At 40.8% G+C, this 26,206-nt stretch overlaps 1 protein-coding gene and 1 long non-coding RNA gene across 3 annotated transcripts in view; one reads left to right on the top strand and one right to left on the bottom strand.

Annotated features, from left to right (window-relative positions):
- RAB3A (RAB3A, member RAS oncogene family) overlaps positions 1 to 26,206 on the bottom strand; it is a 76,937-nt gene that overhangs the window by 21,739 nt on the left and 28,992 nt on the right. Inside the window, exon 3 of the mRNA XM_077476331.1 lies at positions 8,010 to 8,128. Coding sequence (XP_077332457.1) covers positions 8,010 to 8,128 — 119 coding nt within the window. The remainder of the gene's footprint in view (positions 1 to 8,009; positions 8,129 to 26,206) is intronic.
- Positions 14,735 to 24,755, top strand: LOC143974704 (uncharacterized). 2 transcript variants are annotated; one of them, XR_013272271.1, is made up of 3 exons: positions 14,735 to 15,084; positions 15,581 to 15,688; positions 20,793 to 24,755. It is a non-coding gene; the product is annotated as an uncharacterized LOC143974704 (long non-coding RNA). The 2 variants fall into 2 exon arrangements; XR_013272270.1 differs by having other exon boundaries at positions 14,736 to 14,978.

The raw sequence follows: 26,206 nt of genomic DNA, 5'->3' as shown, positions 1-26,206 counted from the left end.
CTGCTGACATCCGCTGCTCCATAGGGCTGAATGGAGTGTCCGATCAGAAAGCCTGTGTGAAAGGGGCCTTAAGGCAGTTCTGAATGCAAAAAGGGATCCAACCCAGTACTAGCAAGGTGTACCCAATAAAGTGGCCGGTGAGTGTAAATCAGCAGCAGTTCATACTATAAGGTTAACGAGACCAAATCCAGTATTTTATCATAGGCATTTTCAGCCTAAGGACCAGAGGTCTTTTTACAATTTCGCACTACACTGCTTTAACTGGTAATTGCGCGGTCATGCAATGTTGTACCCAAACGAAATTTGCGTCCTTTTCTTCCCACAAATAGAGCTTTCTTTTGATGGTATTTGATTGCCTCTGCGATTTTTATTTTTTGCGATATAAATGGAAAAAGACCAAAAATTTTGAGAAAGAAAAAAAAAAAAGATATTTTCTACTTTTTGTTATAAGAAAAATCGAACAAACTCAATTTTAGTCATACATTTAGGGCAAAATTTATTTAGCCACATGTCTTTAGTAAAAATAAAAAAATTAAAAATAATGTCAATAAGCGTATATTTATTGGTTTGGGCAAAAGTTATAGCGTCTACAAACTAGAGTACATTTTCTGGAATTTACACAGCTTTTAATTTACGACTGCCTAAACTAATTTCTTGAGGTGCTAAAATGACAGGGCAGTACAAACCCTCCCCAAAATGACCCCATTTTGGAAAGTAGACACCCCAAGGAAATTGCTGAGGGGCATGTTGAGCCCATTGAATATTTTTTTTTTGTCCCAAGTGATTGAATAATGACACAAAAAAAATAAAAAAATAAAGAAGTTTACAAAAAGTTGTCACTAAATTATATATTGCTCACACATGCCATAGTTATATGTGGAATTGCACCCCAAAATATATTCTGCTGCTTCTCCTGAGTACGGGGATACCACATATATGGGAGTCTAGCCGCGTACGGCACCCCGAAAACCAATCACTGCCTTCAGGGTTTCTAAGGGTGCAAATTTTTGATTTCACTCCTCACTACCTATCACAGTTTCGAAGGCCACAAAATGCCAAAATAGCACAAAACCCCCCCCCAAATGACCCCATTTTGGAAAGTAGACACCCCAAGCTATTTACTGAGAGGCATGTTTAGTCCATGAAATATTTTATATTTTGCCACAAGTTGCAGGAATATTATAATTTTTTTTTTTTTTTGCACAAAGTTGTCACTAAATGATACATTGCTCACACATGCTATGGGCAGAAGTCAAATTACACCCCAAAATAAATTCAGCTGCTTCTCCCGAGTACGGGGATACCACATGTGGGGGACTTTTTGGGAGCCTAGCCATGTACGGGACCCCGAAAACCAAGCACTGCCTTCCGGATTTAAATATAAAACGCTACCAAAAAAAACTGTTAGCGATCAGGGATCAGGCCTGACTCTGCGATCACTGCAGTTATATGTTTAGTGTTTTGTAAGTGACAGTGATCGATTGATACTGCACTTGGGTGGGCTGGGCGGAGGGGCAAAACGCAGGTGCTAGCAGGTATCTGGGCTGATCCCGCTAACGTTTTCTTGGAACCCTAAACTGCTGCTCAGATTCTATACCACTACGGGAGGTTTATGCTTTGTGCGTGGGCGTTAGCGGTACTGGCACTAACCTAGCACTGCCTGGGGCGACACAGAACCTGTCCCTAAAACCTAATTGATATCACCCGCCGGGTGATCAGGGGGTTAAACCTTTATTGGGTAATAAATGGTGGGTGCCCTGATGCTATAAAAAGCAAACTAACCACAGTCACCCGTACAGTGATCACTGGTGAAAGGGTTAACTAGGGCAGTCAGGGGGGTTCAAATTTTTATTAGGTAGTATATGGGGGTCCCTGGCGCTATATAAAAACCTGACGGGGAACCTAAATAACTACCTGGCTAACCAGCGTCACCAGTGACACTTATACTGTGATCGCTGGTGAAAGGGTTAACTAGGGGCAATCAGGGGGTTAACATCATTATTGGGTAGTATATGGTGGTACCTAGCGCTATGAAAACCTGGTGGTGAACCTAAAAAAATAACTAGCTACTTAGCGGCACCAGTGACACTAATGCAGCGATCAGAAAAACGATCGCTTAGTGACACTGGCAAAAGGGGGTGAAAGGGTTAACTAGGGGCAATCAGGGGGTTAAAACCATTATTGGGTAGTATATTGGGGTACCTAGCGCTGTAAAAACCTGGCGGTGAACCTAAAAAAATAACTAGCTACTTAGCGGCACCAGTGACACTAATGCAGCGATCAGAAAAACGATCGCTTAGTGACACTGGCAAAAGGGGGTGAAAGGGTTAACTAGGGGCAATCAGGGGGTTAAAACCATTATTGGGTAGTATATTGGGGTACCTAGCGCTGTAAAAACCTGGCGGTGAACCTAAAAAAATAACTAGCTACCTAGCGACACTAATGCATCGATCAGAAAAATGATCGCTTAGTGACACTGGCAAAAGGGGGTGAAAGGGTTAACTAGGGGCAATCAGGGGGTTAAACCTTTATTGGGGGGTGGTAGGGGGCTACCCTGGACCTAACACTAACTGCCCTGACAGTTTTTACTGTCACAACTGACACTGAATGCAGTGATCAGTAAATAAATGATCACTGCAATCAGTGACAGTGACTGGGGGGGGGGGGGGGAATCTGGGGGCGGGTTTGTGTGCCTACAGGTCAGTGTAGTGTTGGTGCACACTTACTTTCACTTCTCCTCGTAGTCCGGTCAATAAGACCGCCCCCCGAGGAGAACGACATCACTTCCTCCCTGCCTGCGTTTACTATACACAGTGGGAGGAAGCTTCTCATTCGCCAGGAGCGATCGAGAGGGGATGGCCAGAAACCAATGGCCATCCCCTCATCCCAGATCGCTCCTGCAGTGAAACGGACCGCCGCATCCAGCGGGAGGTGGTCAGATCGGACCCCCCACCCGCTGGAAGGCAAGCACGTACATGTACGTGCTTGTGCCTGTACATGCCATTGTGATGACGTACATTGGCATGCGGCGGTCCTTAAGTGGTTAAGCACACTGGGAACAATACTGTGTTTCAAATGTGCAATTATAACTGTAAATCCATGATTAAAATCATATTTAAAGCGGAACTAAAGTTCAAAATAAAATGTGAACAGGCAGGCTCTTTATTTTAGAGGAGACATCCAATATCTCTTCTGCAATAATATAAACATACCTGCCTCAAACACACCTGACACATTTTTGGGACCATTGACAATTATATAGCGATCAGTGCTATAAAAATGCATTGATTACTGTATAAATGTCACTGTCAGGGAAGGGATCAACACTAGGGGCGATCAAGGGATTAACTGTGCTCCCTAGGCGAGTTCGAACTGTGGGGGGGGGGGGGGGGGGGGGGGGACTGTCTGGGGGAGAAGACTGATCAGTGTTCCTACTTAGTAGGAGCACACGATCTGTCTCCTCTCCCGAGAGAGCCGGGATCCGTGTGTGCTCTGTCACTAGCGATCGTGAGTGCCCGGAGGGCGCACTCGCATCGGGTCCAGGGATACGCTGAGCGTGCCTCCTACAGAGTCTTAAAAGGCCAACGTATAGCTACGATGACTCGCCCAGGGGAGCCATCCTGCCGCAGTATAACTGTGGCAGCTGGTCAGGAACCAGGTTAATCAGCAAAAGGGACAGTAATTCTTGAATGAGAAATGTTACTTTATGCTGGGCCACTCTCTTGGTTGAAATCTTCCATCCTCTGACTCGCTCATAAACAAGCAGCAGTCATTTTCTGGTACTAAGATGTTAATACAAACTGCTGGATGTATCACAGGTACTCTTTCAAGAATGCTGACTATGCCTATTCTTTCCACGTCCCTCCTCCATTCGCAGAAGCTATACTACATAGTATAGCTTCTAGCAATGAAAAACACTCCTTAAAATGAAGAGGAAACAAACCTTTTATTCATATGCCCATCCTCGATTCAAAGAGCACCTACAGAGCTCCCAAATGAGTTCCCATCAATATGCTCATAACAGCAAGTGCTCATTGGTCAGCGTGATCATGTGACTGCACTGATCAAACAGAATCTTCTGGCCTTCCTTAGCAGAAGAAGCCTCAGATGCTTCTCACCGGTCACATGGCTGCAATGACTAATGAGTGCTTGCCATTACAAACACTATGGATTCTCACTCCAGACCGCTACACTGGGAGCACTGGGCAATCACAGCCGCTATGTGCAGAAAGCGGTGGCTGGGATATTTGGAGTTAGTTCCTATTTTCATTTTTTGTGAAAAGGTGAACTTTAAGCTAACAAAAAACATCTCCACTGGTAAACACACCCACCTCATATATTCAATACCCCTAGAAAATTTTGAATTTGTGATTTGGATTTATTTTTATTTTTTTAAAGTAGGGCAGTTAAAGATATAGATATGCAAAGGGCTATACTGATAGTAAACTTGTGCTGTCCAGTTAAATGCCTTTCAATGAGCTTTATTATCTATGCAGGTTACTCGATGTATTCAAAATATTGGTAAAAAAATAAAATTAAAATAAATTTAAAAAAATGTATACGATTCCCTATGAAAATACAAACTCTATGAGATAAAGCCAAAATTTTCCAAATGTATCTCTCTTGTTTTATATTAAATATCACAGCCTCTCATAAAATGAAAAAGATTAGAAAAATAAAAATGTTATTTATATATATATAAAAATTATATATTTATTATATACACACACATATTATATATAAAAAATATACACACACACACACACACACACACACACACACACATATACACAATAATATTATGAACATCTGTGGTTATATACCCATCATATATTCAACGTTTTACTGCAATAATTAATGTGAAATTCTCCAAAGAATACTGCTGCATGGATACCTGAAAAAGTAAAATCTAAATTGTTATTAGAACAGACTTCTGTAATGGTCAAGTTCACCTTTTGCAACCCGTTATGCCCATATTCAGGGTGTAACATGTTATAAATCCGCCAGCCACTGCACTCCCCCGATCCACCATTTTGACAGCAAGATCTTCTCGGGGGTCCGCTCCCACCCAGCCCTACCACTTATTCACAGTGTTCTGTAAATGTGAAAACTACAAGTACCGACAGCCTTTGCAGCTGTCAGCTTCTAGTTCTCAATGAACTACAAGGGCGCAATTGAAAGCTCCAATAGTACACAGAGTCTTCCTGTCAGCGTGTAACACATACAGACAGTCTCCAGGACCGTGTCATTACACCCACAATCTGCTGATTGTGGGTGCAATGCTTCACAGATTTCTAATAAAATAGATGCATAATTTTTTTTACCTGCAAAAAATGCATTTATCATTTTTTTTTGTAAAGGTGAAATTACTCTTTAGGGGAGTGTGGCTGCAGTATGAGTAGTTATGTGCATATTGTTATATTTCTAAAGTGTAAAAAGGTAGATTCAATTTCCCAGTCAGCCCAGAGACGGTGTCAAACTGTGGACATGCATTGGGCAAAATGGCCATTAAAGCGGTAGTAAACCCGCACATTTTTTTTTTTTTTTTAAACCTGCAAAGCAAAAAAGGCATAATGAGCTAGTATGCACCGCATACTAGCTCATTATGAAATACTTACCTTAGAACGAGGCCCCGACATCTGGCCCGATCCACGCCGAGGGAGCTGACATGCTCCCTCTGCGTTTCTTACGGGTATCGCGGCTCCGGCGCTGTGAGTGGCCGGAGCCGCGATATCGTCACTCCCGCGCATGCGCGCGGGAGATTTCAGTCCGGCCGCTCGGCTGCTGCCGGATTTTGACGGCGAGAAACCCCTTGTGCGCATGCGCCGCTGCAGTCAGCGGCGCATACCGAGGGGAATATCTCCTAAACCGTACAGGTTTAGGAGATATTTTTTTTACCTACAGGTAAGCCTTATTATAGGCTTTCCTGTAGGTAAAAGTTAAAAATGTGGGTATACAACCACTTTAAGTTTTTTGGCCAAACACAACCTCACTTTATGGTTAGCAATGTTTATGAATGGGAAGATAGCATCAAATATATATATATATATCTGTGGTGTGGTATAGTATTCATCTTTTAGGCTACCTGCACATGGGTGATATATCTATCTATCTATATCTATATCATTTTATATCCCTTTCTGAGTTCGTGGCATACATCCCTAAAAATGTGATTACTGCTTGGTACAGCTCCCCGCTACTGGGGGTTATTTAAAGGGAAAACACTGCGCTATAGCTAAAGAGAAAATCAGCAGCGAACACTCAAACAAAGTTCAGTGATAGTGGGGAAACAAAAATAGTGTAGCGCTAAGTGAGTGAGTAAAGAAATTGAATATTGAGAAGCATTAGTAATGAAACACAACTACTGGTGAGTATTAGTGGCTAAAATGTAAGTCCCAGCAAAAACAGTCCACATGTGTTGAATAATGGACAAGTATCGGTGTTGCTCTTCCCAACGAGAGGATCAAATAACCCACAATTCAGTTGGACCGGGAACAACGACTTGTCTGAAGTAACTTCAAAAAGAATAAATAAATACTCTTACCAGAGAGAATGGACTCATCGGTCATATGACAGTGGGTCAATTGCGCTTGTAATCACAAGTAATGGCAATCGGGTATTGTGGGTTGATGGTAGTTCACATAGATCACCACGCTGTCTCCGGATTGCACGGACTTCCAGTGTTGGAGGCTATAACATGCGTCTCCCGGGACGGCAGGGTCCAGTTGTTTACATTGGGGTGCCACCCCAAGCGAGATGAGTATTCAAAAACGAAAAGAAAAAAGGCTCCAAATGGTGCAGGTCAGACGATAACCATTGCAAATGCAAGCCCGACGCGTTTCGACAACAAAAGGTCTTCAACAGGGTCTTCATGCCCCTGTTGACGACCTTTTGTTGTCGAAATGCATCAGGCTTGCATTTGGCACCCCACATTGCTCTTTTAAGTTCTATTTTATTTTGTGATCACATGTTTTTATGTCATGCTTTTTATGACCTTTCTTAAATAAACCCAATGGTTATCGTCTGACCTGCACCATTTGGAGATTTTTTTTTTTCGTTTTTGAATACTCACCGCACTTGGGGTGGCACCCCAATGTGAACAACTGGACCCTCCCGACCCGGGAGACGCATGTTATAGCCTCCAACACTGGAAGTCCGTGCAATCCGGAGACAGCGTGGTGATCTATGTGAACTACCATCAACCCACAATACCCGATTGCCATTACTTGGGATTATAAGCGCAGTTGACCCACTGTCATATGACAGATGATTCCATTCTCTCTGGTAAGAGTATTTATTTATTCTTTTTGAAGTTACTTCAGACAAGTCGTTGTTCCCAGTCAAACTGAATTGTGGGTTATTTGATCCTCTCGTTGGGAAGACCAACACCGATACTTGTCCATTATTCAACACATGTGGACTGTTTTTGCTGGGACTTACATTTTAGCCACTAATACTCACCAGTAGTTGTGTGTTCTTATACATACGTTGTGTATTAAGCAAACTAATATTTGTACTTTGGTTCACTTATTTTTTTTATATATTTTGTCATTTGTATGTGGTATAGTACTGGTTTCATTACTAATACTTCTCAATATTCAATTTCTTTACTCATTCACTTAGCGCTACACTATTTGTTTCCCTACTGGGGGTTATTTACTAAAACTAAAGAGCGTAAAATCTTGTGCAACTCTGCATAGAAACAAATCCATTTCCAGGTTTTATTTTCAAAGCTTAATTGAACAAGCTAAAGATAGAAGCTGATTGGTTACAATGCACAGCGGCACCAGTTTAGGTAAATCTACCCCACTGTGCATTTCGGCCTGTCACATATTTTGGCAGGCTGCTGGCCTTGGGATGGATAAGGCACCTGTGCCTCCAGTGTGCTTGAAAATGGCGAGATTTTACTTCTTGAAAATGCATGCATAAATCACGATAATGAAAATAAGTGCAGAAAACTATAGAATGACAAAAGTAAGCAACACATTCCAGCATATTTTAGTACTCACCAGTCCTGTACAGCATTAAATGATTCTTCATTGGTAATATCATACATCAAAATAAAGCCCATGGCACCCCGGTAGTAGGCTGTGGTGATTGTTCTGTATCTTTCCTGGCCTGCAGTGTCCTGGAAAATAAACATTATGCATGTAGGTTAAGAACATATGGATAGTTATTTGCAAAAAAGTAACAATAATAATCTGCAGTTTCATGTAATGTTATTCCACAGAAGATTCAATGAAGTGAAATATAACATAAGTGGAGCAGCCAGAATCTGTGCATGGCAACCAATCATTTTCTAGCTTTCATTTTCAATGTGTAATGCAACAAGCTGAAGATAGAAGTAGATTGGTTGCCATACACAGCTGCTCCAGTCTTGATAAATTCTCCCCAACGCATTTGGGAAGAAACCAGGTGACATGGTGTAATCTCTGGTAATTCCACTTCTTCAGATCATGGACATTAGCCTCGTCTATATAAGCAGACAAAAGTTTCCAATTTCGAATTCCAGAAAGAATTACTGCAAGAAGAAGAATGGACACAGTAGGCTGATTCATGTACATTTTTTTCTGCATCTGAACTGATTTCTGCCCTATGGAGGTCAGGAATATGAAAAACTTATTTTTTTATTTGCCCAGTCCATTTTAACTTTCTAAATGAAAAGGTTAGTTAATATTTTTATATATATATTAATATTCCAGTGCAGGGGTGCCCAACCTTTTGAAGAGAGTAGGCCACTTAACTGCTTCAGCCCCGGAAGATTTTACCCCCTTCCTGACCAGAGCACTTTTTGAGGTTCGGCACTGCGTCACTTTAACTGACGATTGCGCGGTCGTGTGACATGGCTCCCAAACAAAATTGACGTCCTTTTTTTCCCACAAATAGAGCGCTCTTTTGGTGATATTTGATAAAAAAAAATCATTTTTTACATTTTGCTATAATAAATATCCCCCAAATGTATATAAAAAAAAATTTATATTTTCCTCCTCAGTTTAGGCTGATAAGTATTCCTCTACATATTTTTGGTAAAAATAAATAAATCGCAATAAGCGTATATTGATTGGTTTGCGCAAACATTACAGCTTTTACAAAATAGGGGATAGTTTTATGGCATTTTTATTAATACATTTTTTTATTAATTTTTTTTACTAGTAATGGCAGCGATCTGCGATTTTTATTGCGACTGCGACATTACGGCAGACACATTTTTGACACATTTTTGGGACCATTGTGATTTATACAGCAATCAGTGCTATACAAATGCAATGATTCCTATGTAAATGACACTGGCAGTGAAGGGGTTAACCACTAGGGGGCAGGGTAAGGGTTAAGTGTGCCCTGGGGCATGTGTCTAACTGTGGGGGGGGCGTGGCTATATGTGACACATCACTGATCTCTGCTCCCAATCACAGGGAGCAGAGATCAGTGATACTGTTACTAGGGGAGATGCTTGTTTACGTTAGCATCTCCCCATGAGACGATCGCGGGCATACCCGCAGTGATAGAGTCCGCAGGACCCACTATCCGACTCACGGAGGTCCTGGCCGCCACACACGTGATGGCACAGCAGCAAATTTAAAAGGGATGTACCTGTACGCCCATTTGCCTGTCCGTGCCAGGGAACCAGTTAAGTGACTTAGTTACCGATCGTGGGCCACAATTATCAAAGCGGGTGGATGACAGATCTGTTTTACATATGCAGAGCGGACACAGCCCACGTGTGGGCCCTCCGATCCACCCGGATGGAAGAGGACGGATCCCCTTCTGTTTTTTAGCAGATCGGGTTGGAGGTAGGTGGGTGTAGAAGGACACAAGTTCACCATAGAGGTGAATGGAGGGTCCGATTGGGTCGGACCGATTGTGCAAAAGGGGCCAAAGGTTGTCTTCACATTGATGCTCTTTACCCACACTGCGGGTGTAGCACAGTGCACCTGTGGCTTTCCTGTGGGATAGCTGCACTTTTTCACAGACTTCTATTACATCCTGCAGACGTGGTGCACTTTCTGAAAGCACACCAAACCCGCAGGTAATAACAGAAGTCTATGGCTCAGTTCAGGTAACCCGCAGGAGCACTGCAGCAGCGGATCAGTTTGAAAGCAGCCCGGTAACAACTGCAGAACAGTTCTGCCCATATATACACTGACTTCAGTAATAATCTAGCCTTTAGAAAACCTTCTTCCATTCAGGTATAGCCGGCTGTTGCTATTCCAGGCAGAGTGCATTTGGCATCATTCTGTCTGTGACAGAAAGCATTGGCTTACACCAGTAAATCAATACGTTCAGGTGTGAATGGGAGCCTAGGGGCGTGGCGAGGAGGCACAAAAGTAACCAAAAAAGTCAGTTATTGCTTATGAGAAAGTGGGCAATCATGCAAAGTCATTCTTTTTTGCCCCCTTTTAGCCGTCAGTACATCTAGAATCACTGCTGTATAGCACAGATAAATCCATACTTTTACAGTAATGCCAACTTGACACACCGTGCTGCCTGTAATTAAACCTTAATAACTGACCTAAATACATTTTTATTTAAAACAGACTCCCAGGTTAAAAAGGGTTTCTAGGTTAGGGTAAGAGAAGTGTAACATTCAGGAGAGGACACGCTTCCACTCACAGTGCAGCGGTGTGCAGCCAACCTGAATTAGTGGTCAATCCTTCAGAAATCTATTCAACTTTTGACAGCAGCCCAGCAGCAGTCTTGGATCTTTTTGAGACACAAGGGAGGCATTTACAGGTAAATATGAGGCATATAGGAAAAAAAGAGGAAGGGTAATACCCTGGTATAGAGAACATTGGGTAAAAAGGTTACTATTAGCAACAAAAATTAGATCAAACTGAAGTTAATCAAAAATGATTACATTTATTCCATTTACAAATATTGAATTAAATGTATCAAAAAGATTATACTAGAATTAGTGTGGTATTCTTAAAAGCTAAATTAATCCAGTAGAGCAATAAATTAATTACCATAAACATGTCAATAAACAAGACAAACATACAACAATACTGAACAACGCTGAACACAGTACGGACGCATTGCACCATCCGAAAGCCTGTCAATATTTAAATCATTAAATTATAATATGATAGCATGGGGTTTAAACAAACCCTCTAGTTCGCCATCAATGACTGGCAATGGGCTAGTCCAATTAGAAGGGGTGACAGACTTGTTGGGAGCGATTGAAAAAAAAAACTAATCATACAGAAACCCCATCTATTATGGTATATTGGAGATAGAGCACTAAGATGCTGAGGAAGTCCGTATATCTGGAAAACATCGATGTACTCGATACAGTAAAAGGATTGAGACAGTCCTTAACGTGCACATATATTGTATCAAAAAGGACCCAGTAATGAAAATAATTTCTAATGCTGTCATTTCAACCATCAATTTTATTCCATCATGTTTCAAAACAAGCATTTGTCATATCCAAGTTTTCATTAGCATTCTATGCTCACTTCCCAAGACTTTTAAACAGTCACTGACATTATAAACATCACACTACAGATGTAAGGCAAAAGTCGGGCCAAAAGCATTTGTGCAGCTCTAATACACACACATTCTTTTCTCTACATCAAGACATACAGGCCACATTTTGACATAAGCCAACTATATTCTACATAAAAAAATAAAAAAAGGATAGCTAATGACTCTCTGCTATGTTGATTTTATACAAGGTCATCTTGGTATTTGGAGAATAGCCCATTTATCTAAATAGGCATTTCAAAGGGTACATGGTTTACATACTTAACCGCTTCCCGACCTACGCACAACGATGTATGTTGGCAGAATGGCACAGGCAGGCAAACTGGCGTACAGGTACGTCCATTTAAAATTGCCCCCGTGCCATCGCACGCATGCCAGTCGGGACCCTCGTGAGTCTGACCGCAGGTCCCGTGGACTTGATCGCCGCAGGCATACCCGCGATCGTCGAATCGGGGAGATACTGTAAACAGCATCTCCCTGTTCTGCCTAGCAACAAGTGACATTGATCTCTGCTCTCCTTGCGATTGGAGAAGAGATCAGTGTTCTGTAAAATCACAGCCACGCCCCCCACAGTTATAAACACGCCCCTAGGACACACTTAACCACTACACTGCCACCTCCTGGTTAATCCCTTCACTGCCAGTGTCATTTACACAGGAATCGGTGCATTTGTATAGCACTGATTGCTGTATAAATGACAATGGCCCCAAAAATGTCCGATGTGTCCGCCATAATGTCGCAGTCGCAATAAAAAAATACGCTGATCGCCGCCATTACTAGTAAAAAAAAAAAAAAAAAATTATTATTAATAAAAATGCCATAAAACTATCCCCTATTTTTTAAACGCTATAACTTTTGCGCTAACCAATCAATAATCACTTATTGCAATTTTTTTTACGAAGAATCGTATCGGCCTAAACTGAGGAAAAAAATATTTTTTATATATTTTTGGGGGATATTTATTATAGCAAATAGTAAAAGCATTTTTTTCTATATAAAATAAAAACCGCAGAGGTGATCAAATACCACCAAAAGAAAGCTCTATTTGTGGGGAAGAAAAAAAAAAAAATGATGTCAATTTTGTTTGGGAGCCACGTCGGACGACCACGTAATTATCAGTTAAAGCGACGCAGTGCCGAATCTCAAACAGTGCTCTGGTCTTAAGCCAGCAAAATGGTCCAGGGCTTAAGCTTAAAGCGGAGTTCCTCCGAAAAAAAATAAAACTAAAAAAAGTCAGCAGCTACAGATACTGCAGCTGCTGACTTTGAAAATACAGACACTTACCTGTCCAAAGCACCCGTGATGTCCTCACCTGAAGCCAACCTTTCCCTCGGCTCCCGGGGGAGGTGCCGGCATCTTCAGTAAGGGAATCAGGAAGTGAAGCCTTGGGGCTTCACAGCCTGGTTCCCTACTGCGCATGCGCTAGTCACACTGCGTGTCCCGACTGGTCCCTGCCGTCTTCTGGGACCTGTGCATCTCCCAGAAGACAGCGGGGGAGATGGAAGAGGGGCCAGACATGGTGTAGATTGCCGCAGATTCTGCTCCCCCTCCCCCCTGAAAGGTGTCAAATGTGACACCGGAGGAGGGGATGAACCAGATAAGCGGAAGTTCCATTTTTGGGTGGAACTCCGCTTTAAGGATGATAAATAACGCGAGTTGACCTTACAAGAAGTATTTATTGATGGTAATTAGACTCACGGGGGCATTCATGGGAAATGGTGACTTGTTTACCTGGTAAATACTTTAAAAAGTTATTGCCAGTAATTACAAGTAGGGTCTTTTCATCTGGATTAACAAGATCCAAAGTGATTGGTCAACCAATCAGAAACCTCTCCAGTGTCAAACACTGGTATTTCAGGTGACATTTTTTAGCTGTTAAAGCAGGCATTCATTCATCAATATGGAAGCACAGGTCTAGCTTATAAACACACATTATTGCATGCATGGAAGCTACCTAGGTGTACAATAGATTGGATATAATATGCTGGATTGTAGGGTCTCTATGACTGCTATGACATAAATGACACATAGGACTCTGAAGGCTGCTGAGTAAAACGTAGATTTTTAGGGCGTTCAATATTAATTTATATACAGCATGGATATTAATATTTATATACATTATCAAAAAGGTGTGCCTGTTCCAGAACAGGCACAGTGGGGGTAGTATAATATTGAATATTTGTTTTAGTTGGTATGATTTGTGGAGTATAGACTTAAGGTAGTATGTGCAGGAAAATAATGTACAGGGTATGATAATGACCAGTATGTACAAGAGAGTAATGTGGAGCGACAGTGGGCAGTATGAACCGATCAGCCATAACATTATGGCCACCCACCTAATATGGAGTATGGCCCCCTTTTGCTAAAACAGCCCTGACCCATTGAGGCATGGGACACCAATGTAGCATCCACATTAATGGCAGGACCCAATGTTTCCCAGCACAACATTTCCCAAAGCATCACACTGCCTCTGCCAACTTGCCTTCGAATATAGCATCCTGGTGCAATCTCTTCCCCAGGTAAGTAACGCGCATGCGGCCATCCACATGATGTAAAAGAAAACGTGGTTCATCAGACTAGGCCACCTTACCGTGGTTCATCAGACCAGGCCACCTTACCTTGCTCTGTAGTTCAGTTCTGATGTTCATGTGACCATGGTAAAATCCTTTGGCTGTGGACATAGGTCACCATGGGCTTCACAGCCCCATACACAACAAATTATGATGCCCATTTTTTCTGCTTTCACCACATCAACCTTATGGACAACATGTTCACTTGCTGCCTAATATATCCCACCAATTTTCAGATGCAATTGTAGCGAGATATTCCCTTTACCTGTCAGTGGTCATAATGTTATGGCTAATCAGGGGATGCAGAAGAAAAAAAGTACAGAGTGTATGACAGCAGGCAGTATGAGCAGCGAAGGAGTGTTGAGGCTTTAATAGTGTGCAGTAAATAAGCAAGAAGGATATAAATGTGCTAGAGATAGGAGTTGGTGGGGTGCTAATGGAGACATGGATGTTCTAAAAATCTTTCTGTGGCAAGGAGATGTGAGAGGGAGGTATTGCTGTCAAGACCTATAGCTCTAGTGTCCTGCTGCCTCAGCCTATCCTGCTGACACAGTGCTGGAGGATGATCTCTTGGGACCAAGCAAAACACACAAGTGTAGGGGATGGAAAGAAGTAGCTCAGCAAACCAGACTTTCCTTTGCATGCTCACCCTGACGCCATGGTTCCTAGGCTCCCTGCTGCACAAGTCCCTAGTCCCCTCTACTCAGAGCTTGAATCTTTAGCAGCAGGGAGCCTGAGAGTTGCGATGCTGGTTAGGCATGTGACAAAGGAAGCCAGACATCAGATTTGCTTCAGAAGTGTTGGTAGCTGCAACACTGGGGTGAATATGCAGGGTATCCAGGAGTCAGGGATGGGCTGTGCATGGGAGTGGCTCCCAACATTTGGAGCTGCTCTGAATGGTGAACCAAGCTGCCAGGAGGAAAGGTGAGCTGTCGAGATGTGAGCTATGTAATGGGAAACTCAGCTGCCGGGAGGGGAGCAGAGCTATATGGAGATGAGCTGCCATGAGAAGAGCTGAGGTATGTGAGAGGTGAGCTATGGGGAGCTTGGCTATGGGGAAAACCAAGCTGCTTGGAAGAACTGAGGCTATGGTTAGGTGAGCTGCTGGGAGAGGAGATGGGGTATGGGAAGGTAAGCTGCTTGGGAGGGACTTGCTGTTCGTTAAACTTTACTGCAACCTGCTTTCCAAGTTTGAAAAACCTGGGTCATGCTATGATTCTACCAAAGTTTACTTGCAAAACCTACAAGCATCGGGTGTTGTAAACAGATGTCAGAGTATCACCGGAGGAACACTGGCATGCCCAATGCTACAACAGTCAACTTCAAGGCCATACAGTGTGTCATCGTACAGCAAACTAAGAGGTTCCCCACCATTACAATCTCATACATTTTTGGTGCAGTTTTGCATTAAATGTTATTTATTCTTTAGCTTTCCTTTCAACATCCCACACATTTCTGACAGCAATCCCACACGTTTTGCTATTAGACCATGACTAATGTGTGAATATTGTTATATCTTATTTAAGGTATCAAAGCAGCTCATCTTACCGATTTACGAGAAGATTTGGTATTGAACCAACAAACAAGGAACATGCAAGATTTAGTTTGCCGATGTGACAACTGTTACAAAAAGGGTATCAGCAACAGAGGGTGAGAATAGCTAAAGTGGTTGTAAACTATAAACATGAAAAAAAATAAATGAACAAAGTACACCCCACTATAGTGTGTACTAGCCTAAATCCAAAGAACACAGGGTAATTTCTCTCCACTATTTGCATGAGTCACTTGAAACAGGAGTTTCCTGAGAAAAGGGAGATGGCCCAAACTCCAGGTGAACTCATAGACTTAGTAAGCCTGTGTAGAGGAGGGTGTGTCCGTTTTCTGTTCAGCTGTCATATATGGAAAACTCTGTGCTCTGCAGTGTGTGACACATCAGATCCCTGCCCCTGCTGCTAAAGAAAAATTTGCGTTTTTAGAACTATAGAAGAGATTGCCGCAGATCAACAGGTACAACTTATGTAGTGGTTAGCACTTTCATCTACCAGCTCTAGGGCTGTTGGTTCAAATCCCAACCACGACACTGCCTGCCTGGAGTTTGAATGTTCTCCCTGTGCCTGCGTGGGCTTTCTCAGGGTACGTCAGTTTCCGCCCACACTCCAAAGACATGCTGTTGGGTTAATTGGCTCCTGTCTAAATTGGCCCTAGTATGTATGTATGTATGTATGTATGTATGTGAGTTAGGGACCTTAGATTGTAAGCTCCTTGAAGGCAGGGCCTATTGTGAATGCACAATGTATATGTAGAGCACTGCGTAAATTGACAGCACTATAAAAATATAAATGATGGGGAATTGGTTTAATCTCTGTGTATTACCTGAGGCTAGTCACTTGACTGGGTATATGTAAGGGTTTACAACCACTTTAAACTTGTCCAATGAACATGACAAATTTATAAGCACAGAGAAATAAAACGGAATGCATTTGCTCATTTGGCAGGATCACTCTCCAATAAAAAAAAAAAAAAAAAAAAGGCAATACTTTCTATTATAAAGTAAAGTAAAGTAGAGGGTTTTAACCCTTCAGTTTTCTTGTGTTTGTAATCTGTATCCCATAGTAGAAAGATTACCCTTCACTTCCTGTCCCATAACCAAAACAGGAAGCGAGAGAAACTCCCTCCAAAAGGGAGGGAATCAGAACTAGTCTCTCCTTTAGAAAAATTTCCCTTGATTCCTGTTCTGGAAAGAATCCAAAATTTGTGACGTTCGACTCTCTGTAATAACAGTAAACACGACATACAGTAAACTGTGGGGAGCTCTCCCTAATAGGGGCGCAGACAGCAACAGTAACCTGACAGCTGTTCTAATCCATCTGCACTATATCCAAAACTGAAAAAAAAAAAAAAGAAGAAGAAGAAGAATGGCCGTTAGTTCTACATTAAATTTTTAGTCCTTTAAGAAAAAAAAAAAAAAAAAAAAAAAAAAAGTTTAACCACTTAAGGACCAGAAGGATTTGCCCCCTTAATGAGCAGGCCATTTTTTTGCAATATGGCACTGCGTTGCTTTAATTGCGCAGTCATGCGATGATGAACCCAAACAAAATTAAATGTCCCTCTCCCCCCCCCCCCAATTAGAGCTTTCTTTTGGTGGTATTTGAGCACCTCTGCGGTTTTTATTTTTTGCGTGATAAACAAAAAAAAAACGACTATTTTGAGAAAAAATAAAATAATTTTTTACTATAATAAATATCCGATAAAAAAAAAAAAAAAAAAGGAAACTAAAATTTCTTCATCAGTTTAGGCCAATAAGCGTATATTGATTGGTTTGCGCAAAAGTTATAGCGTTTACAAAATAGGGGATAGATTTATGGCATTTTAATTTTTGTGAACCTTTTTTTTTAGTTCAGATTTTCATTAGTTGCTGTGAGTTTAAAGTTTAAGTTACTTTGTTTAAAAGGCATATTCATAGACCTATTCATAAATATAGTCAATGAGCTTTGCTTATTTAGTACTCACAATAATCACAATTAATTATAAGAACAAAAGGAATGTTTTGAAAGCCTAGTTTCAACAATTATAATATGTAAAATCATTTGCCTGTTTAGATGACGAATACACGTCTAGCAAAACAAAATTAATTTCATGGGACGTAATTATGACAACAAATATTAGGAAAGAAGAACATTTATACAGGTTTTCTTGCTAGGCCATGGAAGGTTTATTCCAACTTCAGGCAATAGTCTTTTTAGCTGCTATAAAAAGCACAGTGGCATAATTTTGCTGGGAATTAGTTATGCCTGGGTAAGGGAAGTTTGGAGGGGCCATTTTAGGGTCTTTCTGAATTGTTGCATAAAAAAAAGTTTGGATAAGACTGCCTTAGGTGTCTATTGTACAAAGAAACTGCAGCACCCCAAGTATGGACAAAAACCCCTCCAAAATGAGTGTGCCGTCTCTTTAAATTAATAGTGTCTTAAGTGCAATCAAAATAATTTATCACGTTTATATAGAAATAATTGTAATAAATAGAAATAAAAAAACTTCTGTTAAATTTAATAAATTAAAGTGCAATTTAATTTAGAATTCATACAACTTCTGTGCAATAATTAAAATGAAGTGCAACGTGCAAAAATGATTTTCAAAGTGTCATAACAAGTAATATGAAATCCCAAATTCATAGACTCCTCCAGAATTAAGATGGTGATCAATTCTACCAAAGTGCTCCTACGAGATGTCCCACCACCAAAATATTCAGGACTCCTCATCAGGACTCCTCATCAGGACTCCTCATCAGGACTCCTCATCAGGACTCCTCATCAGGACTCCTCATCAGGACTCCTCATCAGGACTCCTCATCAGGACTCCTCATCAGGACTCCTCATCAGGACTCCTCATCAGGACTCCTCATCAGGACTCCTCATCAGGACTCCTCATCGTAGGAGGTCAATCTGGCATAGATGTATCAAAAAGAGAACAGCAGCCCGGAATCAAATCACATCAAATGGCTCCAATGCTTCTCCAAGAGCTCCAGCAGACCACCTCCACGATCATAGATCAGTAATGCTCAGAAAAAAACCCCCCAAAAAAATGAAATACTCCATGGCTCCAGCACCTCAGAGCTACAGCAAATCGCCTGTCTCCTGTTCATTCATCTTCAGTGCTGAGAAAGGGACTGGGGAATGTCTGTTCTCGGTCCCTTTCCCTGCCTCAAAGGGGAGATGTCTGGGCTAATATATCAAGAAAAAAATAAAAATAAAAAGGGAAAGGATTGTAAAAAAAATATTTAAAAGTTAAAATGTAAAAAAAATAAAAAAATAAAATGAAAATCTACTGACAGTCCACACCTCATCAGTGCCACCTATCAGTGCTGCACATTAGTGCTACTGTCATGACGTTAAAAAAAAGGGATTGGGATCGGCAAGTACTTGAACAAAAAGTGGTATCGGTGCAACCCTACATTCAACTGAATGGGGGTGTCCCACAACCACCAATGCGGTTGCTCCTCACAAGTGCAAGGTTCAAGGAGTTCAAGCAGGCCACGTGGAGCTGATGCAACTCTCATCACCTGTCAAATGCTCTGACAAGTGATCCAAATGCAGATTGCTCTCTAAAGAGCAACGCTAGTGAAAAATATGGTGTTAGATTCAAACTTCTGCCCCTGCAAAAACCTTTCAGAACTTGATAGGATCATAGTAGAATGTCACTCTGAAGGTATCTAGTCAGCACTACAAGAACAGCGATCAACAACTATATTATCCATGACAGAAATAGAAAATGCAGGCTCTTTCCAATGCAGCATGAGAGAGAAACCCACTCTTGGTCCTACATGTCTCCGAGGATGCATTTCAAGCACCCAGTGGGATTAAAAATCAATATAGTAGCTGGTGTGTTTTGAAAGACAGGTTCTCTTTAAAAGTCTCATTAGATTTCTGAATTTCCCTGTATACCACAGTCACATTCTGCAAGTTGTCGCTAAGAAAACTGCAGTTTCTATCCAGCTTACAGGCTGGTTTCCAAGTTCATGTTTTCTGGGCAGCAGCCAGATCTGCCAATTAATCCCCAGAACCTCCCACAAGCAACCTGCTACTTCCTTTTAGTAGGACATGTTTTCTTCTACGGGATACATGCTATCTTTGCAATCAATATGTCTGTCCAAGCTTTTCACTTAAGAAATAAAAATAAAAAATAAAGTCCACCATAGCAAAGCCATGTTTACAATCAAGAAAAGGAGATTTTTACAGTAAAAAATTGAAAGCGATTGTTATGTTTTCAACCTTTGAAACCACTTTAAATGTAACCATATAAACCCACAACAGTAAAATCGGGTCTGTATATGCAGTAAAGCATGCTTGTTATACTCACTGTAGAACCTAAGGGGTTAATCCTGTGCATTGTGTAAAAAGGCCGTTTTATCCCATTTCCTCTGAGCCTCCCCTTTTTCCAGAGTCCCCAATATATCTTCCAATAGTACAGAGGCTAGGGAACAAGTTGCACATGCTTAGTTTGGTGTGTATTGCTAGAGTGTTTTTTCCCCCGGGAAAGTGCATGTGATCAGCACAGAGCCAATCAGCACTGTCTAGACAGAGGGACAGGGGTCTTGCATCCTCATAGGACAATCATGGGAAAATTAAAACTCCTCCTACAAGCTTTAATCAGACCTTGATAGAAGTCACAAGACTGCTATTTACTGCTGATGACAAAGGGTATTTCCATGTTCCAGATATAGTGAATGCAGGGTGCTGGGTTTAGTAACACTTTAAGCGGGCAATAGACAGAACAATTCTCTTTCCTGTAACCACGAGTTGCAGGAAAGAAAGTTGCTTGGTCCCTGCTGGGAGAACACAGCGATGAGGATAATTGCATATAAAATCCGACAGGCTGGTTGTACCAAAGTTGATCGATTGACGGGGTATATTCAGCCTGTCCATACATTGTTCAGATCTCGTCTGGTACATGCTAAACTGGCCTAGATTCGAACCATCTATGGCCGGCTTAAATTTACATCAATCTCAGAGAACTACCTGTGCACTCCATTCTGGAGAATACAGACAGGGTTATCTTTGAAGCTGCCCCCGACCTCTTCATGTCACTTCTGTAAGACTGGAGCTGTTGAAGGGCTGCCATGAGAATGAAGGGCTGCTGGCAATCTTGGCATGTTACAGGTTAGCAACACAATCAGCTCACAAATGCCATGCGGTTACCATCCCCTTCCTCTGCCATTTTCATTTCTACTGTGGTTTTCTTCAGGCTAATGAACATCTTTAAAACTGGACAGCAGGGGAAGAAGGTCTTGAACTTGGACAGACAAAACCTGACTGAAAAGTGGGCACAGTTAAGGAGCACACAACATGGGATTATGGCTGCCACGTTTGAAAAGAAAAAAAGGAAGGAAGGAAACGTTCCAGGCATGTGACTCCAGTCAGAGCATCGGCATCAAAGGCATCTAGGCCGTCCAGGCTGGATACTGTGAGGGCCCCCTCATCCACTGCAGTACCAGCAAGGCCCGACGTCAGCAGCATCCCATCAGAGGGAGTCAACATTCCGGTAATTTGTAGTCATCCGAAGCCTGATCAGGCGTGTGAGTCTTCTCAAGCTGAGTTGATTAACCAATTACTTCTTTAACCAAATTCAATTCGTTTTTATCTGTACGTCAATCACCATCTGTATCACCTTCTCCTGTTAATGTTTGGTTTTCTAAATTTTGTGTCTAATACTAACACTGTTTCTACATTTACTAACATTCCTGTCAGTTTGCCTACATCTGTTCCTGAGACATTCTTTAAAGAGGTTATACCCTGTGAAAGGTCTCCATTAGGATTTCACTTGTCCCCTTTCTGTAAAAGAGAAAATCTGGAAAGGAGAATTTTTGGATTTATTATCCTTATTACCCATTTCAAAATAATTTTTTAATAAATCAGAAAAGAGATCAGAAGACAGCATTTATGATAATAGGTGCCGTCCGGTTTCTAGGTCTTTCTTTAACTGGCTGCAGGCTTTCTGCATTTTTTCTGCGGTAATGGGTGAAAAGCATCCATAAAAATGTGGCGGATTGTTTCAACATTTGGAACATATACTAGAAGCTTACAAAAGCTTTGGTGGTATGGGATGGTTTAACTACGATGAATCTTTTTGTCAAAAAATTGCGATTTATCCTAATCTTAAATGGGGTAATAAAGATGTTGGGTTGTGGTTAAACCTTACTATCCCCCCAAAAAGTTTTTTCAAAGTAGCAACCACAGTCAACATTGAACTCTAATGGTTCAGTTTCAATGTATAAAAAAGGTACATGTTACGCTTACAATGAAACTCCATGTAAATGGTTGAATTCATGTCGTTATCGACATGAATGTTCCTTTTGTTTCAGCAACCAACCAGTATCCAAATGTTTTAAAAGATCCTCCAGTATTCAGATCCACAGGGATCATTGAAAAAGCCTGCACGCCAGTGAGGCTATCCACAATGCATCATCGGCTAATGCTATACCCCGACAAGGAGAAAGCACAGCTGTTAAGTGAAGGTTTTTGTGTGGGTTTTTAAACTTCCTATTTTCTCAGGTTTAGGTTGTCATTTTTGTCATATTTCTCCCCCGTTTACAAATTTTCGTGTCTCTTCATTGGGATTAGTCCCTAAAAAAAGAGCCTAACACTTATCGTCTCATACATTACCTTTCATTCCCGGTAGGTAACTCTTTGAATGATAAAATTGATCCATTATCTGCCTCGGTTAACTACGCTACTTTCGATGATGCTATCCAACTTATTAAAACATTTGGCCGGGGTGCATTATTAGCAGAGGCTGATATCAAGTTAGCTTTTAGATTATTGCCCATAGCTCCAGAATCTTATAATTCTTTAGGTTTTTGTTTTGATAGATATTTTTTCTATGATAAATGCCTTCCTATGGGTTGTTCCTTGTCATATTATTTTGAAGCTTTTGCTACATTTCTTCAGTGGGTAATGATTTATGACTCTGGCCATAGTGGAATAAGTCATTATCTTGACAATTTCCTTTTCATTGGCCCTTCAAACTTGTCTGCTCCTTAATTTTTAGGTTATTTTTTTCTCATATCTAAATGCTCTTTGGCACTTGAAAAGACCGGCTTTACCGTCCCCGATTACTGAATTTTTAAGTATAAGAATTAACATATTATTTCAATTTGAGCTCCCTGCTTTGAAAATTGATAGGCTCCAATCTTTCATTTCAATTTTTCTGTGTCGTAAAAATTTTTTTATTGAAAGAGCTTCAATCTTTTTTTGGGTCTTGCTTTTGCGACTCGTATTATGCCTATGAGCAGAATATTTTCCAGACGATTATCTATGGCCATGTCCAGTCTTAAAATCTCCTTTTTCTCACATTCGTATCACTTGTGATTTAAAAGGATGATTTATTGGTATGGTCACAATTTTTGAAGGACTATTACGGAACGCCGTTTCAGGATGTTGGTTTTTCCTGTGGATATCGAGTTATTCACAGATGCAGCTGGCTCTTGTGGATTTGCTGTTATTTTTCACACACATTGGTGTTCCAGCAAATGGCCTTCTTTTTGGGTTTCCAGGAAGGCTACTAAAAAAATTATAGTTTTATTGGAACCATTTCCAGTGGTAGTTGCTTTAGAAATTTGGGGAAATCAATTTGCTAACAATTATTAATACATATAATAAAGGTGTGTTTCTTACTTTAAATCATCCTTTCTTCCAAATCTTTATCCGTTATTAAACTTTTACATTACTTACCGTATTTAATTGGCGTATAACACGCACTTTTCCCCCCCTTAAAATCAGGCGAAAATCGCGGGTGTGTGTTATACACCGATCCTCTGCAATTTTTGAGCCTCTGGGCGGCTTTCAGCCACCTGCGGCCCTTCTCATGGCTTTCAGCTGCCTTCAGCCCTTCTCGGCGGCTTTCGGCCCTTCTCGGCGGCCAAAAACCGCTGAGAACGGCCAAAGGCAGCCGAGAACTACCGGGCGCCGCCGAGATACACAAGACATCTCAGTGGCACCATTTTTTAAAATAAAATCTGAAATTAACACTGACAAGGGGACAACGATGCACAAGGCTGCATGACAAAGCTGCAATGACGGACAAGGCTGCAAATGACACTGATAAGGCTGCATTGATGGGCATTTAAATGCAAGGTTTTTTTTCCTTAAACTTCCCTCCTAAACGTGGGGTGCGTGTTATACGCCGATAAATACGGTAGTTCTTTTGTGTTTAAAGTTAAATATTTGGATTAAAGTGAAATATGTGCCAGGTAAGCACAATGTCATCGCTAATGCCTTATCTCGCATCCAGATGGCTTGTTTCAGACAGCTGTTGCCAAATGCAGACATGGTTGAGTACCTTTGCCAGAGTCATCTTTGGGATCTGATCTAACTCCAGTTTTTTCAGCTGTAAAAAAATGTGATTGCTCCAAGAAAATGGACTGAATACTCAGTTGCATGGGAGAAATGGCTCTCTTTTAATATAGAGTTAAGTTTTTCTGTGTTTTCTCCTACTGAAAATTACATTTTAGCTTTTCTTTGTTCACTTATGCAGTTAAATTTTTCTTTCAATCATATTAAGAAGACATTAGTTGGGGTTTCTATTTTGCTAAAGCTGCACAATTTACCAGCCTGTAATAGTTTCTTCTCAGTTAGGCAAGCTTTAAAAGGATTGAAGAAGGTAAGGTTGTTTCAGGACAAGCCCAGACCAATTACGTTAGATATATTATCCAAGCTGTGTTTGGTTACTTCTTGTGTTTGCATTTCAGAATATGAGGCTTTATTTCATGCAGCTTTTGGTTTAATTTTCTTTGCTGCTCTACGTATCTCTGAAATGTTACCAAACAAAGTTTGGATGGTTTACAATTATCAGAAGTTTCCATTTTAGATGACAAGGTTCACATTTTCATTAAAAGATCGAAAACAGACCAAACAGGTAAAGGCCGTTGGCTCAGTCTATTCGCTTGTGGCGACTCCATGCTTTGCCCTCTTTTCATTTTTAATAGATACTTTCTGTTAGACCAGTTATTGGAAGTAATTTTTTGGTTCATTTGGACTCTTTTCTGCAGTTTTAAACTGTTGCCTTTTTTAATTAGGTCTTTCACATTTAAATTTTCCCCTCATTCCTTTTTGCATAGGAGCCCCTACAGAAGATGCTAGATTGGGGTTTAGTGATGTGGTCATTATAAAGTTAGGTAGATGGCAGTCTAGTATGTTTAATATTTACATATTTATTAGATAGAGATATATATATATATATATATATATATCTCTATCTATTATATCTATTTATTTTGGGCTCACAAGAGAGCTTCACAACGTTGGCAAGGTTCCAACCTATCTTTACCTTCAGATAAGTTTCACATCCTTTGGAAAGGCGTTGGAGATCTACAATGGTCTGGTCTTTTTTCTTTCATCTTTCTACTTTGTTTCATGCTTAGCCCTCACCATCTATTTTAATTCTACATCTTGAAGGTAATGATGTTGGTAAAATAAAAACTTTGGATTTAATGTTTTTATTAAAACAAGATTTGCATCGTTTGAAACTTTTTCCAGACGTGTATTTTCTCGGAAATGGTTTCTCATTTACCATGGTTATACTGTACAAGAAGCAGATCACTTGAAAAAAGTTAAAAAGAGAGTCAATCACTCCATTGTTAAATTCCTGCCATTGCTTGGGGGGGGGGGGGGTCCTCTTTCCGTCACATTGATTTGGACGGAGGATTATATAGGTTTATATAGGCAGGATGGCGTACATCTATATCAGTTTAGATAGTTTCAATTTAGGCCTTCAGAATAGCATTGAAAGGGCCACGGTGCTGGGTTAGCCGTGTTTGTTAGCAACAAACCTGGCTGGTGGGAACTTTGGTTTTTATGAATTGATTCATTTACAGCTTGAGTTCTATGACTGAGCGAGTTTAGAGTTTGTTTTTAATTTTTGAATATAGTTTATTTATTGATTGTTATTTGAATAAAGTTATTTGATTTAATATACCAATAAAGGTGCCGTAGCCATTTTAAATACCAAATTGGTTGTATTATATTTTTATTAATAATACATAGAAACTGCGACCTACAATCCCATGTCCTGCTTAAAACTGGGCAGGTGGCAACCTTAGCTGAGGAGCAACTGTGTTCAAGTGACTGCTAGAATCCAAAGTCTGCACTCATTTTTAGGCAGAATAGCACACACATATATTTATTAAAACATAACAGATTGTTAATACAACTTTTTCAATGGTAAACCTAAACCGTTATGACAATTAAGGCTTATTCTGGTAGCTTCCTTAAACTAAAATGCCCTAGAGCGTGTACTTATGAAAAAAATACCTTGCAATTCACCCAGTGTGCATGTCTATGTATCCCGTGCGAACAGGGAGGAAAAAAAAAAAACACTGATGTTATTCGGCTGTTTAAAGGTTTTTCATTGATTTAAAAACAGAAAATACTGCATTTGGCCACATATCGCACAGATGGAATGTAAAGCAATGTGGACGTGGTTTGCCGCCTTTGCATCTTAAGGAGGAGCGGCTGGGGGGCAGTAAAAACATGGTTACATACATAGTTGATGGGGTGAAAAAAAAAAAAAAAAAACACATCCGTCCATCCAGTTCAAAATGTGTGTGTGTGGGGCAATAGTACATCATATACACCTGTAATGTTGTGGTCGTTGAGGTGCCC

The sequence above is a fragment of the Lithobates pipiens genome, unplaced genomic scaffold, assembly GCF_037356315.1.
Source record: "Lithobates pipiens isolate NorthernLeopardFrog02 unplaced genomic scaffold, aLitPip1_a1.2 Scaffold_13, whole genome shotgun sequence".
Lineage (NCBI taxonomy): Eukaryota > Metazoa > Chordata > Amphibia > Anura > Ranidae > Lithobates > Lithobates pipiens.
Note: the sequence above shows the minus strand (reverse complement) of the source record. Positions and strands in the feature narration are given on the sequence as shown.